The sequence below is a fragment of the Pelecanus crispus genome, chromosome 2, assembly GCF_030463565.1.
Source record: "Pelecanus crispus isolate bPelCri1 chromosome 2, bPelCri1.pri, whole genome shotgun sequence".
Lineage (NCBI taxonomy): Eukaryota > Metazoa > Chordata > Aves > Pelecaniformes > Pelecanidae > Pelecanus > Pelecanus crispus.
Window position 1 is genome coordinate 51,032,022 of NC_134644.1, and position 16,273 is coordinate 51,048,294.

At 33.9% G+C, this 16,273-nt stretch overlaps 1 protein-coding gene across 1 annotated transcript in view; it reads right to left on the bottom strand.

Moving 5' to 3' along the window:
* The window catches only part of ULK4 (unc-51 like kinase 4), a 254,519-nt gene that overhangs the window by 216,804 nt on the left and 21,442 nt on the right, over positions 1-16,273 (bottom strand). Inside the window, 2 exon segments of the mRNA XM_075705440.1 lie at positions 13,874-13,952; positions 14,779-14,825. Of these exon segments, the coding sequence (XP_075561555.1) occupies positions 13,874-13,952; positions 14,779-14,825 (126 nt within the window).

Consider the following 16,273-nt stretch of genomic DNA (forward strand, 5'->3'; position numbering starts at 1 on the left):
TACAGTCTAACATTTACCCTATAACTTCCCTCTGTTCACTGAACACATTTAAGTAATCAAATATTATACAAGTGCAGGAAATGGGAGCTCACAGAATATGTCACACACTGAACAAGCAGAGTGTCTGTGCTGTTAACCAAACTTAAGAAGATCTTCACACATCCTCTGCAACAGAAGCTATGAAACAGGAAGTTGTGATTCATCATCTATATTATAAGCACAATTATATATATACAAATGTTTTTATAAAATACATGTAATGTTATACTACAAAGTATTTATGAATATAGAAATTTAAGAACATGTTTTAAATGTCCTAAAAGGAGTAAGGCAAGCTGTTTCCTGCTCTGTCATGTGCACAGATTATTTCTAATCTTGACAATAGTGATTTGCACAAGATTTAAAATATTCTTTCATCCTTTCATAAGGAAAAATATAAGACTTTAAAAAATGTGCCCAAAGACCTCAGTGTTAAAGGATGGCATAAATTTTAGGTAAACAAAGTTAATTACCTGGAAAAATCCCCAACAGAAAAATCAAATTTATTTTAATTACATAGTCTGACAAATAAAGTCTCCTTCTTACCTATAGTACATTTTTTTCTTTTCAACCTGCCTACATTTTCCCCTTCAGTGAAGTAAGTAGTAATGAACTGCAAGTCCTACACTGTCTGGTAAAAGCATCTTAAATTTACTAGATTACCTACACCTTTTACACTAGCTGTCATACTGGATAGATATAGTATAGTTATAACAAGAGAAGAAAGAAGAAAGATTCATATCTGGATGGACAGTCATTACCTTCATTTACAACAATAGTGTGTGGAGTTGATATGTTACCTGTGGCAGATTCTCAACGCATTTCAAGCTATATTTAGAATTTCCCTGAAGTTTTAGGAGTCCAAAAGTGAAAATTACAGCATATTCAAGAAGAGAAGCTATTTTACACCTTAAGATGTAAAGTAGCAATGTATAGATTTACAATATTACTCTCTCTTTGATCTATTAGTATGACTGTCAGCAACTATTAGTGGAAATTAAAACATATTTGTAATTCTGCAAACCCTTAGAGTGATAAAAGCTGTCTATGCCTCAAGCAGAATAGAAATTGCTTTTCAGTTCATTTTCTTGCGAGTACACACACATCATGTAATGTGGGCAAGTAATGCTAACGAAATCTCACTTTCCTTGGAGAAAAGCACTCTCACTAGGCTGAGAAAGTATGCTGTGGTTATCTTGCCACTAACCAGAAAAGAAACTACAGTAATATTTATACCAAGTACTCATCTTTAAAATAGTGCATAAAAAAAAAATGACCAGCCTTCTCTGAACATCTCATGCATGTTGCCTACCTCCCTTCTCAATAGAGTATTAATAGTTAAACCATTACAAGGGATAACCGTACTTAATCAGGAGTTGGATCCACATGTATCTGTGACCTACTGCACCTCAGTGAAAGCTGGTTAAATATCCTGAAATAAACAAGTGGCTTGACTGAAGAATCAGGTGGCAAGATGGAAACACATATATTTGTCAAACTCTTCCATGGGGTGCAGATACAAGAAGAAAGGGTCTGAGCCAGTGAAATATTCAGGTTTTGCACATTTTGTGTTCACTGCAATAAACTGGGTCATAGAATGAGGAGGACTGAAGGGAATTATGACCATCAGACTATGGACATGGTATTTACGCTGTCCTGAATGTAGAAAAAAAGATAAGCAAATGTACAACATATTGCATAATTTATGCAGAAATATAACTCCTCTAGGGAGCAATATAAGATGGATGTGCGATATTTTTCCAGGTGGAATGCAATGCAAAACTGATTCACCATGAAAACTCTTATCTTTTCAGCTTTTACATAACTGGTGTAGGAAGGGGTCTTAGCAGACGAGTAGCCAACCAGATATCATGAACTGAAATGGAGGGTCCATCGACTTGCTTTGGAATCAACCCAAGATCCCAAACAGATACAATCAGATACAAATAGGAATTAACTTACAAACCTGTGATGTTTACTAACACATCAAAAATGCATGTAAAAGAACTGTCTACAAGCTTCGGGGTTGGTTTGTTTGTTGGGTTTTTGTTTCATTTTTAAGAAAAAAATAATTATCTCTTCTTGTCTGTCATGACAGATGTATTATTACATGACCTCAGTTGCAGATGTTTATGAATATATCTGATTTCCACCCCAGCCCTTAAGTTTGAAGCTTTTTAATGACAGAAAGGACCAGATAAAAACATTCGCTTCAAACATGAGAGAGATCCTGGTTTTGTTTTTGCCAAGGGTAGGAATGAAAAAGATTGTTCAGGAGTCCAAAAAGTGAAGGGTCCCTGAATTAGAAAGATTTCTGCCTTCAAAACTGAGGTCAGTGGCAATCAGCTGGAGCTGGTTTACATCCACAGATGTAAACTGGAGCTAAAAACGAGTTTTCACAGATTAAGATTCAGCAGAGCATCCAAACAAGACATTTTTCTTTTTTCCCTGTTATTTTTTTTTCTTCTTCTTCTCCTCTTGCTTTTTGTTTCCCTATATTTAACTATCTTCATTATACGCAGGTTCCCACCACTCATCCTTGCCTTTTCTGAATATCATGTTTCTGGATTTTTATTCTTTTCATAATGCTATGTGAAGTTACTCTAAGACATCTTCTTTTACTTCCAGGCAGTGGCCCTGTTATCCACTTATTTAGAAGCTGTGCTGATGACACCCTTGAAAACCAATGTCCATCAATAAACTGACCATGCAGGATATTTTAGATTGATTAATTCTATATAGAATTTATCATATTTTTAAAAAATTCTACAGACTGAGGATTTGCCGTGAGTTTTCTTTGAAATTAGTTTCCTTTATTGCTTATTGCAAATTCCTTCATTCTGCTCAGTGAAGATGCAAACCAGACCAAACAACACCTGCTTAGAAATTTCCTTCTTCTCTACAGAATTCATTTTTAAATGTTTCAGACTAAATTTTTTTTTTTCCCCCAGATGCTAGCTGAAGGGGCTTGTATTCAGAGGAAAAGCTAGGACTACAACCAATATACAACTGATCTTGCCTAACACTGAGCCTGGTTTGGGTGTCTTTTAGTGCTGTAATCAGAAGGCAGCAGGAAATTAGGCTTTTCAGCTACCACCAGTGTGCAATTTCTATCTCAAGAACATGTTGTAGCCTAATCGTGTCAAGCAAGCATGTATGTGCTTTAGAGGAAAAGGCTGGATTTTTCTCTCCTGTTATTAGCCTATGATTTGATTAATTTGCCAGTGCAAGACCTTTTGTCAATCTAAGAAATGAGAGAAACATACTATTTTCAAACTATTCATTTCAACATTTACCTTAACTTTCATTTTGTTCTACAAAACTTACCCAGAGTATGCCAGTGAAAGCAACAACAAAAATTGATGCTACAAGCAAAGACTAAAGTCTATCCATGATGCCAAAAAATACTAGTGAAAGAACAAATCTAATTTAAATCTACAACACATATGACAAATTCATCTCTCTTTCTGTTCCATGACTCACAACACTACAAAATTGTATACGTTTACTTTGATGTGTGGTTTTCATGAAAACTGGGGCAGCATGAAAAGAGAATCATTTAGACAATCATTTTAGCATTGTCTCCTTCCCTGCAATCATTTGAAACCTCTTACCCAATTTCTACCAAACTAAGCAAGAGTAAATAAATAAATAAATAAATGTAATGGGGTTTTTAAGCCTCTAGAAGCAAAATAACAACATAAAAGTGACAGAAAAGCTGTGGTACAAACTCATTTCTTTTTAAACAGAGGATACATGTATGAAAAAATTTTGAACACATTACACATAGGCAAAGTTCAGAGATTACTCTATTAATTATCAGAACACAGCCTCCTAAACCAAGGATTTTCTCTTTAAACTTTGTGATAGCTAACAAAGGCAGAGGTGAATATGCTAAATGGTAGCCTTTATGTAATTCAGTTTAAAAGTCAGTGAGCTGCAAGTCAATTCATGAGAAAGCAGGCTCCGTTAGCTGACAGATCTGCTTGTTAGCTGTAAAAGTAAGGATTGTTCAAGCATCCCTGCTGCATTTTCTACTTACTAATTTAGCTGCCTAATTTTAAATAGAGAGAGGGAACTGCAGGCAGTAAGTGCTCTTGGGGCTTTAGAATATTTGGAATTTTTTCCTCTCCATGAAACAGTTCTCAGTGCTCTCAAGAGTACAGGCTTTACCAAGAAAGCTAAGGGTGTATTCCCAAAGGTAACTGGTGAAGTGGCTGACAGTTTATTTGTTAACATCACATTCATTTAGTACCGCTGACAGGCCAATTTTTTTCCATTTTTAATGCTGCAGGATAACCACCCTTATGTTTTTGAGAAAATAATAGGAAGATACCTTAAATTTCCTATACGGGATTTGATTTTACTTGTCTTGATTTTTTTGGCTTTAAGAAAAAAATTAAAATGCATATTCAATTCATCTTGCTCTGTGTCTGTATGAATAACACCAAAAAACTCTAAGAAATCACAGAACGTTTTCAGTTTAGATTCCCAAATACAACCAATAAAGGCAAAATTATTCCATGCATACACAGAACAGGACACAAGTATATTCTAAAGCCTCAGGAAAGCGATGCCAGAGGAGGGACAAACTGAAATTAGTTCAGCAAAAGCCCACATAGTACAACAGTCAGAATAAAACACTGCACAGTACATACATAATAAAGGTAGCTGTCAGATACATGGTACGCTTCACATAATCATCATTTTCCTCTGGAAGTAAGTTAACCTGAAACTGCTTATCACCCTAGAATCAAGATAAAAAGGTAAATCCTGTTCAAGAATCCTCCAGTTGCCTTCCAAATCAAAGAAGCTTCCAGGTTTAATTCTTTGCAGCCCTAGAAAAGGATGGTTTGCACAAACTAATCCATGAAGTATTTCTCTTATGCTCCTGCTTAAGAACAACCTCTGCTCTCAGGCAAACATGAAATCGGTAGACTTAGTGACAGAAAAGTTATAGCACATATAATTATTTCTATGTTTTCTATGCAGCTGAATTGAAGGAAAAACATAACTCAATGTTGACACTATAAGCATTATTTATTAGCCTAACAATTATGCTTATCTATATTTTTTAACAATAAGAACTATTGGGTCAAGCTCTGTTTCTTAGTAGGTTTTGCACAATAGAAATTTCTCTGCATATTTCCAGTTCTGAAATAGAAAATAAGAGATGATGTATCTCATTTTTTTTGGAGCAGATTTAGTCCTCACTAGACATAACTCCCATTAACATTAAAAGAAATTACTGGTTCTACAGTTGTTGTGCATGTAAAATTCTCTTCCAGTGGGAGTCACTCAGCTCTAAAAGCTACCTGAGAATAATCTAGGAGAGAGGAATAACCAGTTTAAAACATGACAACTTATTTGACTATCACAGAATTTAAGTTAAAAAAGTATAATAAATAGTAATTTAGAAAGAATTATTTTATAGTGGAAAAAAATATTACTTTTAACTACAAATGTAAAATATTTTAACTAAGTAGGACTTAAAACTGTATTCCTTGCTGTACATTTACATTATAATGGATAGAATGGAAGAAAAAATTGAATTATAGAATGTCATACAATAGAGTTTAAACAGCTGCATTTTAAACTGTATATGATGACTGTTTTATGCTAACAGGTAAAATACTGAGATATTAAGCATCAAATACTGGTTGTAGTGTTAAAGTAGTCATTATTTAACAGCATTTTTGTCAGATAATTATGTTTCTTTAGCTGTGGTAATATGCAAATAGCTAACTGTACAAGAGCAAATGACTATGCAATGTTAAAAAAACATGAAAAGCTTAAAGCAGAGCAATTGAAACATTTCCCAATTTAAAAAGAAATACAGTGGGAAGGGCCACAGGTCTAGAAAACAAAGTCACACTATGCTTTAAACAGAAATCTCACAGCTTGTGTTGCAAAAATATTACAGTAGAGATGGGCAAAGATATCAAATGGTTAGAATGAACGAAAATCTGTGATTACAGGAAAGCATATATGCTGAAAATAGTCCTACAAGCTGTCTGGTGAGACATGAAACGCTTCCATCATTATAACCAATTATGAAGAATCCTTTTAAAGTGTTCTCTGATGTAAGATGTTTTATTCTATACATAAGCAACTTAACCATGGCAATCTTACACTCAAATTGCACATCAGTTTCACGGCATATATACAGCAGAATGACAGTAACATTTTTTTTCAGTGTATCACTCCAAAATGGAAGTTGATTTTAGTGTCGTACTTTCTTCACACAAATAAGTTGACTTCCAAAATGACCAACATAAAAAAGTTACACAGCAATATTAAAGATAAATGAGTTCCCCCAGCCACAAAATACATTCACTAAACATAAAAAAAGAACTTGACATAAGTCCATGTATGTATCAGTTATAAACTGTGACAGTAAATTAAGGTTTTGTACGACTGTAATTTTATCCTAAAAAAAAGTGTTACTCAATTCTTTAAAATCAAGATATATGGAAAGAAATAATGATTTCACAAGACAAATCTTTGTCAATAAAAACACAAGATGCTAAGCAGCTCTCAACTGGATCAAGACTGCTTTTTGGCTTTGTGAGTGGTCAGCTCCAGATGCTTTTTAAAAAAAGGTACAAAAACCTCAAAGTGAGCTTGGACACCCTAGTTAAAACTATCTCCTAACTCCGAACAATTAGGTACCAACATTAAATCTGAAGCATGCACCTTTAGAGGCTTTCAGAAATGTTTTGCTAGCACTTGCTATTGTAAGTCTGATACTCCCATTACCTATATCAACACTTAAAACTTCTGAAATTTGCCAACTTTCCAGCTTTCACGTTCTCATATGGAAAGGTGTTTTTTTGTCTCATTATGCATCCTCTCATTGGATCTTAATTTGCCACTTTTTAACTTTATGAAGTGGCTTTATTCTTAAACTACAGTACAGGAAAAACATTCCAATATATATTTTCCTATATCACTCAGCATTTGAGGATAATTCAAAATTTTTACTGAAGACAGACACTTTACTAAAGAATCTGACTCTGACCTCAAAGGTCTTTTACTTAATTATTCTTGCTGGTTTTCCTCAAAATCATCTTTAACTCCTACAGTGCCTTTTTGAGATAAGTGGACTAGAACTGGACATAGTATTCCAGTAAAGTTGATGGTGGGGATGTCCCCCCTCTACTTTAAAACCCAGCCTGATGGAATATTGGGGGGAGGGGGGCAGGGGGCTTGAACAGGACTGGACACTGAGCCACAAACTCCATAACATCTAACAGAAATCCCATGAAACAGCTATTGAAAAGAAAAGATGGGGAAACAGTAATCAGAAAATACTTTGAAGTTATATTTGGAAATAGAAAGTCATACCCAGTAATGACAGAAGTATTTCATTCCAATTACTCAGTGTTATGTTTTCATACCTTTAATGCTATCTGATTGCCCAAGCAGGAAACAAAAGACCTCAGCGTTCCCAAAAATAAGAACACATTTCTTTTTTTAATTCAAATTCTTTTTTCCTGAAAAAACATAGATATTTTTAATACACTAAAACTTCGAAAGTAGGGTGTAAATCTAAGACCACTCTGATTTTTAATATGGCTGATTACACTAATAGGCATACAAATTTATTTTTTAAAGAAGAATGAGCTCTCACTTCTCCACTTAGTCCTAGTAATTGAATTGAATGCAAGCAGGTGAATGCATGACAGAGAAAAGGAATGCACACAAAAAGATTTATTGGCTGTGGAATTTTTTAACATTGACCACGTTGACAATATTCATAAGATACCTTGTATGGAAGAGGAATTCGAAAGAGATGAGGATGCACACTACAGTAGTCCATGCTGTATTCTTATTTACTACACACAGGTATTTATTCTGAGTTTGATACCATAATTTTGGTCATTTTAAGCCAGTATAACTAGTGCCACCATCAATAAAAACAGATTCAACCTTGCTCTACCTCCTCCTTTGGGCTGGCACAAGCATTCGCACATCAAACTGAATGACAGAACAGATGCAAGTTAAAATGAGCCTGATCTAAAAAGAAAAGCTCCTTCTAATCAAGATCAGTTGTCTATTGATTATTCATCTTAAGATCACAGCCGATAGTGATGATTCATCAGTTCAGACTTTTTCTGAGACACTTATTCCTGCCACACAAAAAACCCCAATCTCATCAAAACAAAGAAATGCAAACCCCAAATATCCCAAAGCTCAGGGTTTAGAATACTCAGCTATAACATGAGAAGCCGAAAACACATGCTCTTGCTCTAAAGCTAAGTACATACAGTAAAATACTACTTCTCTCCATTCAATAGCGTGTGACTTTCAGACATACATATGGGATGCAGAAAGATCGACAGATCAGAGGCTCACACCAGTCTCTCAAAACTCAAGCAAGCACCACATCTAGCCACCTACTGACTGTCCACACATGTGTTCACTTTTCTCTGCCTTTGCCAAAAAGCTCCCAGAAGGGAAATTAAACATTAAAACATTTGATGGGAAGCTGTTTTCCCTCTCAACTCTGAATCAGTATCTGGGTACCCATTGATTTCCTGAAGTCTTTACATGGATATGAATTTAGGGTCTGTCTGTTCCCCTAACGTGTTACCCTTAATTCTCCCTTAACAAGCTTCTCTCTGAAGCTTACAATAGTCCAGGTCATTATTGTATTTATGATAGCAGTAGCCGAAGGAGAACATTGACTTGGTATTTCATAACACTGATTTACGAGGAATATAAATTATGTTTAGAATTCCAAATGAAATATTGAAAACAGACAAAAGTCTCCCAGATAGCATTTTACCTTCCAGAGATGTAGATATTTATACACCAAAGAAAAGGATCCTAGGGGCATAGTTCTTTATTATCCCAAAAACAACAGACTTGTAGAAAAACAACCTACAGCATTTTTACTATCATAAGAACTAACTAAATTGAAGACTATTGCAAAGAGACATACTGGCAGGACCACTGATGGCATTTTAATGGAAAAATGTACTATGTCATCTCTTGAGGAAAATGAGTAGATTTAATGGACTATGGAAACAGTGTCAATTAAATGTCTTTTAAAAGAGTACAGTTTTTGCTTTGGTCAGGCAATTATTCTAAGAAAACTGCAAAAAGTGATTTAAACCTGCAATCAGCAATGTAAGTTTTCAGTTCCCTAGCTGAGAATTTCCTTCTTTTCTACTACCAATTTGGTTTGCATTTCAAACATAAAGCAAGCCCACTTAACTGGATTGATAAAGTCAATTTTCTGAAGGGGGGGGGGGGGGGGAGAGGAAGAATCTTCCTACAATTATGATAAAAGGTCTTAATATTTTCTCCAACTATCCAGAACTGCCATGCTTGACAGATTCATTGTTGTTAATTTAATTATATTTACATTTTCGGTTTATTAACTTGGAAGAACTCAAACACACCATAAGTTTCTGCCAGCAAAGGCTAATTCACCTGAGAAATGTTGATCTTTTATTTGTTTGTTTTCCTCCTGTGTGCTCCCAGCAAGTATGTAAGTTATATGCAATGGACCAGGTTGTTGAAAATAAATTGAAGGAATTTATTATAGAGGTTGAAAGTTTACTAAAAGTCACTCAGAAAACTTAAATGGAATCTCCTCTCACTGTTACCAAAATATCAAGTGACAGTCCTGATTATGCCAGAAATAATTTTAAACTTTTAAAACAATAATTTTACAAAACAGTAGACATCTCTGTGTGTGTGCACATGTGTAAGTATTCATGCACACACTCTGCTACAGCTTCCATCTCCTACCTAGAGACTTTTTTTTTTTTAAGTGGAGTGGGGTTTTTTTGGTTTTGTTTGGGTTTTTTGAGGGGAGGGGGTTGTTTTATTTTGTTTTTTACATAAGAGGTATCAGGGCAAAAAAAGAAAAGTGCCCTTGGAGGAAACAAAGATACGCTAAAACTACGATCATTTGTGAGCAGACTCAAAAAAATTATTTTATAATAAAAACAACATTAAAACTAAATAGGTTGGGAATAAATGGCCAAATGAAACCATTTTTGTTTGAATCTCCTTACAATATGGGTAGACGTGGATAGACCTAGAAACAAGAGTTATCGGAGAGATAGGCTAGGAACATGACATAAAAGTGGCATTCCGTAAGAATTTGAATGAGAACAAACTGGAGACCTAGACCAAAGTATGAGTCATGTGAGTTTACAGGTCATAAAACTGGACCTGTAATGATGCAACTGCAGAAAACAACCACCAAATTGTATGTTGGTTCAGTCAGAAATAATAAGGCTCAAATTATACGGAGTTTCAATTTGGATGAAAACAGAAATCAAGATATTCCATTGCTTTGACAAAGGAATCATATTCTAAGGTCAGTATTACAGAGATATTCTAATATGCTGTCATTCTCCATAGGATATTTAGTTTCTTAATTTGGCCATGGAATTCCATAAGCCAAAGGCTTTGCAAAGAAACTTGCAGTGTGAAGGCTGTAGCAGGTTCCGAGCCCTTTAAACACTCAGTAGAGCAGAGGCCCCAGGTCTGTAAAATAACAGGCACAGCTGCTTAGGTCATAGTGTGAGACTGATATTCCCAATTTGTGAATTTAAAAGTGTTAAGGAAAAGGACTAGATTTTTGCCACCAAAAGGACAGGCAGAGAACAACTCAATAGGTGGACGAGGCTGGTCTCCTACCAGACAGAGAAGGACACTGCTCCCCAGCATGGAGGCATTCTGTGAAGTTGCTCTATTATCTCTTACAAAAACAAAAGACAGAGTCTGAAATTTCACATCAGAGTGGCTGTGTCCTAGATGGCAGAAGGCTTGATCTATTCACAGAGAGGAAAGAACAATAGCTTCTTTTAATAAATAAGACAAATTAGACATACATGGAAGGAAGCCTCCCTAACTTGGCAAGAATTTTTCTTTCTGTAAGATGAAGAATAAGCAGATATTTCTTTCCAAGAATCCTGGAAAGAAAGAATCTTTTTTTGTAGAATCTAGTTCCTTAAGAACCAGTTTCAAAACCTAAATACAAAGATAAAACTTTCGTGGTTAAGTGTTTTCCTAAGATAACTAGGAATATATAAGAGGAAATGATGTTTCAGATTTGTAAAGGGCAATTCCATGGGAAGAAAAAAAAAATACATTACTAAGTCAGAAAAAGAAGTGACCTATCATCAACTTTTATTGCACCTGCCAGATAGAAGAAATGACACAAAAAATGTCTTCATCTTCAATATAAGAATGTGATTTAAAGAAAAAAATACAGGAGATCAGTTTCCCCACTGTATTCTAAGATCAGTCTCGTTTTTTCTAATCAATGCGGTATTCTTCTAAAAAAATACTTAACTAGAAATAGATCAACTAAATATTCATTTATTATGATTTTTTGCTAATATAACTTACATATTGGAATATATCAGCAAGATAAAGATAGTACACAGTTCCACAGGTACATCTTTGTCTAGTCTCTGAATTAGTAGTTTACTTGCATTTTATTTTTGCATTTTAGTGACCTCTGGTGGTTACAATCAAAACAAATCGCTGTTCACCAATTACCTGAATCAGAACTTTTGAAACAAACAAAAAATTTTAAATTAATTCTTAATTAATTAAAATTAATTCTTCTAAAAACAACAAATTACAGTCTTTTGGCATACAGTATGTGAAAGTTTAGTTTAGCCTGTAAAATGAGGATGAATGTTCTTTTCTTTCCTAAAGTTTTTCTGCTTCTTCAGGACTTATTGTTACTACTATTTAACAAATCGTTTAAACAACAAAAACAAAAAGGTAATGGTGCAGATTCAACCTCAAAGATGGAGGAACTATCCTTAAATAAATGTATAACTGGGTAAAATACAGTAGGGGGTAGAAATGAAGAGCCAGATTTTAACATGTAAGGGCCAGCAGTGGTGTCCTGCATTAGTCTCTATTAGGTCCTGCAGTACTTTAAAAGTACAAAACAAATCACAAATAACTGGATGAGTGTATAATGAGGTAACAAAGAACTGCAAATGGGCTGTGATTGAGTGATAAAAATTGGAAAGAAAACTCTGTGTACATAGTATGGCACACATCGGGGACAAAAATAATTCCAGAATCGCATCTTCATGAGCTCTGAAATGACTTTTCACACTTAGGAACAAAATTTTGGGGCTATAGGAGATAGGTCTACAGAGAGATCACCTCTGTCTAACAGGGGTCAAAAAGCAAACAGTATCAGAAGTTACTAGGAATGAAGGAGGAAACAAAATAGAGAAACAACTACCAATAGATAGATCACTCATACATCTTTAGTCTGTAAGACCTGGATCACAGAAAGTCATTTTAGATCATGCTGTTCTGGCTACCTGCATCTTATCTTGTTTTTGACATTTCCTAAACCACAGCAGCCACCAAGAAACTTCAGCTGGAGCATCAGCATATTTCTAAAAATTGTAAATTCCATCTGTGAATGATTTTTATGTTCATATAAAAAAACCAAACAGGAAACATTTTGAACACATAATATTATAGCTCAATGTACAACTAATTCAATCTATTGCTTTCACACACACAAAGCAGACTAGGATATGTATTTTCTACGATGGAAACTGCGAAGCTAGGGAAACTATCGCTGAATATGTTAGTGCTAAACACCTAAGCAAACACCTAAAGCCAAAAGTTATATAGACATCTCAAAATTACTTTTGAATATTTTCACTGGAACTTTAAAAAATTAAATATCAGAAAAATCTGCCACTTACAAGAGCGCATTTTAATTGTGACCTGGAATTCAATTGACATGCAACTGTCAATATTGAAAGACTTTGACCAAACTTCAATGACTGTAACCATAAGAACTCTTTCCCCACTTTGTAACTTGATAAAACAAACAAAAAACCCTAGGTAATAACAATAATGTTTTGAGTTCAGCTTTCATTGCAGAATTGAAATGTTAAGCAACATAGCAAGATAATCATAATCATTCTTAATATTCATTAAGAAGAAAACAGAAGGATCTAGAACAACAAAAAAATCCTTAGTTGCATTGCCAAAAAAGTCAGATATTAACCTATAGCTACATGTTTGTACACACCAGATCTGCACAGTATGGAGGCTTATTTGCTACGCGTGTTTAGCAGTTGTTTCTCACATTCAAACACCCATTGTGTTCAAATCCTAACTTCACCTCATGAAGTAGAAATGATGTCACATTCACACTTTAAACAGATATTAAATAGCAGATTCTGTCAACTTTATGCAATCTGTGTGCATGTGTCACATGCAAAAAAGGACAGTAAAACAGAAGACTGATTAGACAAAGCAGTCTAAGTCAACTACTGAGCATGCAAAATGAAAAAAGGATTAAAATTTTTTTTTCTTCTCAAAAGAAAATGACTTGCCCTTCACTACATACATTCTTCAAGAACTGTGATGAAACTCAAACTAGTCCCACCTCAATTACTTCTTGGAAAAAAGGATTTCTAAGAATCAATTGTACTATTTTTATACTAATTACAATAAATACATTTCAGGATAACCAAATATGTCAACACTTTCTTCTTGTTAAACACACATGCACAAGAATTGACTACTTAATTTACTGAAAAGGAGAGCAAAAGGCTAGAGTTTTATCATTTGTGGGTAGTTCTGCCATAGGTTAGTAAAGATCAGAACCACAACTACATAGAATAAGCTCAGAAGTTTATACACTTAATTAACTGAATTAATTATATTCCTATTTACACGTATGAGAAAAAATAAAGCAAAGTTCCAAAAAAAAAAAAAAAACCACCCAAAAAAACCGCAAACTGTGAAAGTTTCTGACATAAATAGTAAAAGCATTAATAAAACTTCCCCCCCCAAAAAAAAGGAAAGTTACCTCTGAAACAGGTACATTTTCTCCAAGTTCAGATGCGTGTAATGCCAGTAAACCAATCAGTCGAGCAACTTTGGCACGTCTGCATATAAAATAAATCTTTTGTAGGTGCAGGAAAAATATTTCAAAAATATCACAAAAACAATTATGTCTTGTTTATATTTTACACAGATTCATAAAGGCAGTAAATATTTTTAAGTGCTGTTTACAGCTCCAATTTTCTTCTTATTTCTATTTTTATGTATCATCAAATTATTTCAGTATTTCAGCTCAATTTAGCAGTAAATTCATGCATAAACATATTTCTTTCCTTTAGCACTGAAGAATGAAGATTCTTTAGTTTGTTATAGTCTTACTAGTCAGTCATGCTCATGTTCGATTTTCTTATAACAGAGAAAACCCCTATAGAACATTTTAAACTTTTCGGTATAGCTGACAAAACAGAAATCAAATCTGTATCAGGAAATCAGTTTTTAATGTTTCATTAAAGAAACAAGTGGAATAATAAAATCAACATTTATAAAAAAAAACAGCAGAGGGCACTATCACATTGAAATATTTCTGACAAGCATTTAGAAGAAAGCTACCATTACAGTTTTTTTACTACTATTATGGTGCAAGTTGGTTTATTCAGTAATTTTAAGTAACAATATTTGATACACTAAATTATATAACTTCTAGATAAAGTTTTAGAGATTTTCTATAATCTTTGGTCCTGTGAAATAGCAATGTATTAAATCAGTGCTCAAAAAATTCTATGTTATATACACCATCATACTGCCAGTCAGGTACCACAGCAGTCAGATGAGTTAAAACACTCCTCAAATACCCTGTTAAAAAATATCTTTAATAAAATTCAGTGATAATTCCATATTTAAAAAAATTAATTTTAAATAATTGTTACTTACATATCCCAGTTGGCAGCTTCACGCAGCTGCTGTATCAATATAGGAAACTAGAGTTTAAAGAAAGTAAGTAAGTGTTAGTGATTTTCAGTGATCTGGTATGTCCCAATGATAAACAAAAAAAAAAAATCAAAATATCAGTAATTTCATAAAAATGTATTTGGATAACATTTGCAAAAAGTGTTATCATAGCCAAATACTGTATATTGTCCAAACATTGATTAAAAAGAAGGCTGAGAGTAAAAATACAATTCCTTTCTATATTCTTGCCTTAAACTAAACTGCTAAATATACATCAGTGTGTTAAAAAAAATTAAAAACCCCAAAAAACAGTGTATGTTTTTTTGTTATGAATAACACTGCAGAGAAAAAAAACTCTGATACTTTCATCTACAAACACAGAGATCATCATATAGTATATCAAACAAGTACTTAATAAATGAAATTTATTTTGTGAGAATGGACAAAAGCAGTTGGCAAATACTAGAATAATGAATGGCCTGTTAACACACATAACCAGCCACTTAAGAACCAAACTGCATAATTACTAACTCATTTCTAAAATGTTCTGTTAATTGGCAATTCAGTTATGAGATTATTGACCCCCCAAAAATTCCCCATGATAATGGGATACACCTTCCATCAATTGTTTCATGTTTCCACAAGAATTCTACGGCATAAGACCTACCATTGCTTCCAACCTGAATGTTCTTCATTGAATTTTTCTGGCAGTGCAATTTTGCCCTTAATACCTCTATACCCAACATGTGTCAGAATGTGACTTAGGTGCATTAGTACAAATGTAGGGGAACAAGGTAGTTTACTTTTTATTAAATAAACTGAAAAGTGTACATCAGGACAGCCTCTATGATGCTTTTACATAGTGGGAAAACTAAGTCTATTTCTCTTCTGCACATGCAATACTCTGAGTAGTATGTTAAACCACTACAGAGGATACTAGTAAAACTGGTAGAAAATGTTTCTTGAAAGGTGAAACCACCATTTAGGTATACTCTAAAACAGACTCTTCAGACAGCATGTTCACTCTTTGAAGCAGTGTTTAATGAAAGTTTTACTGCATGTTCTTTAGAAAGTTTTTCTTGCTATTCTCTACAGACATATGGCCAAATAAAACTGATTTAACAATTCAAACATGAACTTTTTTCAGTCTTCCCTGCCACTTAATGATTTACGAAGACTGATGTTTCATCACATGTTATTTCACACTCTCCATCAAGGTTAGTTTTTACCCCAATCTTTTCACTAATACAACAAATCTATACATAAAGGTATCTGAAATCTAAGAGAAAGAACTAATTTCACTCAGCTCTTAAAAAACCTGACGTGGAATTTAGTAATTTTTTTTTTCGTTATTTTATATTTAATTCACCATACTATTTTGGTCAGTATGCCAATGATTTCTTGAAATATAACTAAAAGCAGCTGATTTTTGCTACAATGGCAAGTATGTAAAAGTTGATTCCTTGAAAGCTTTATT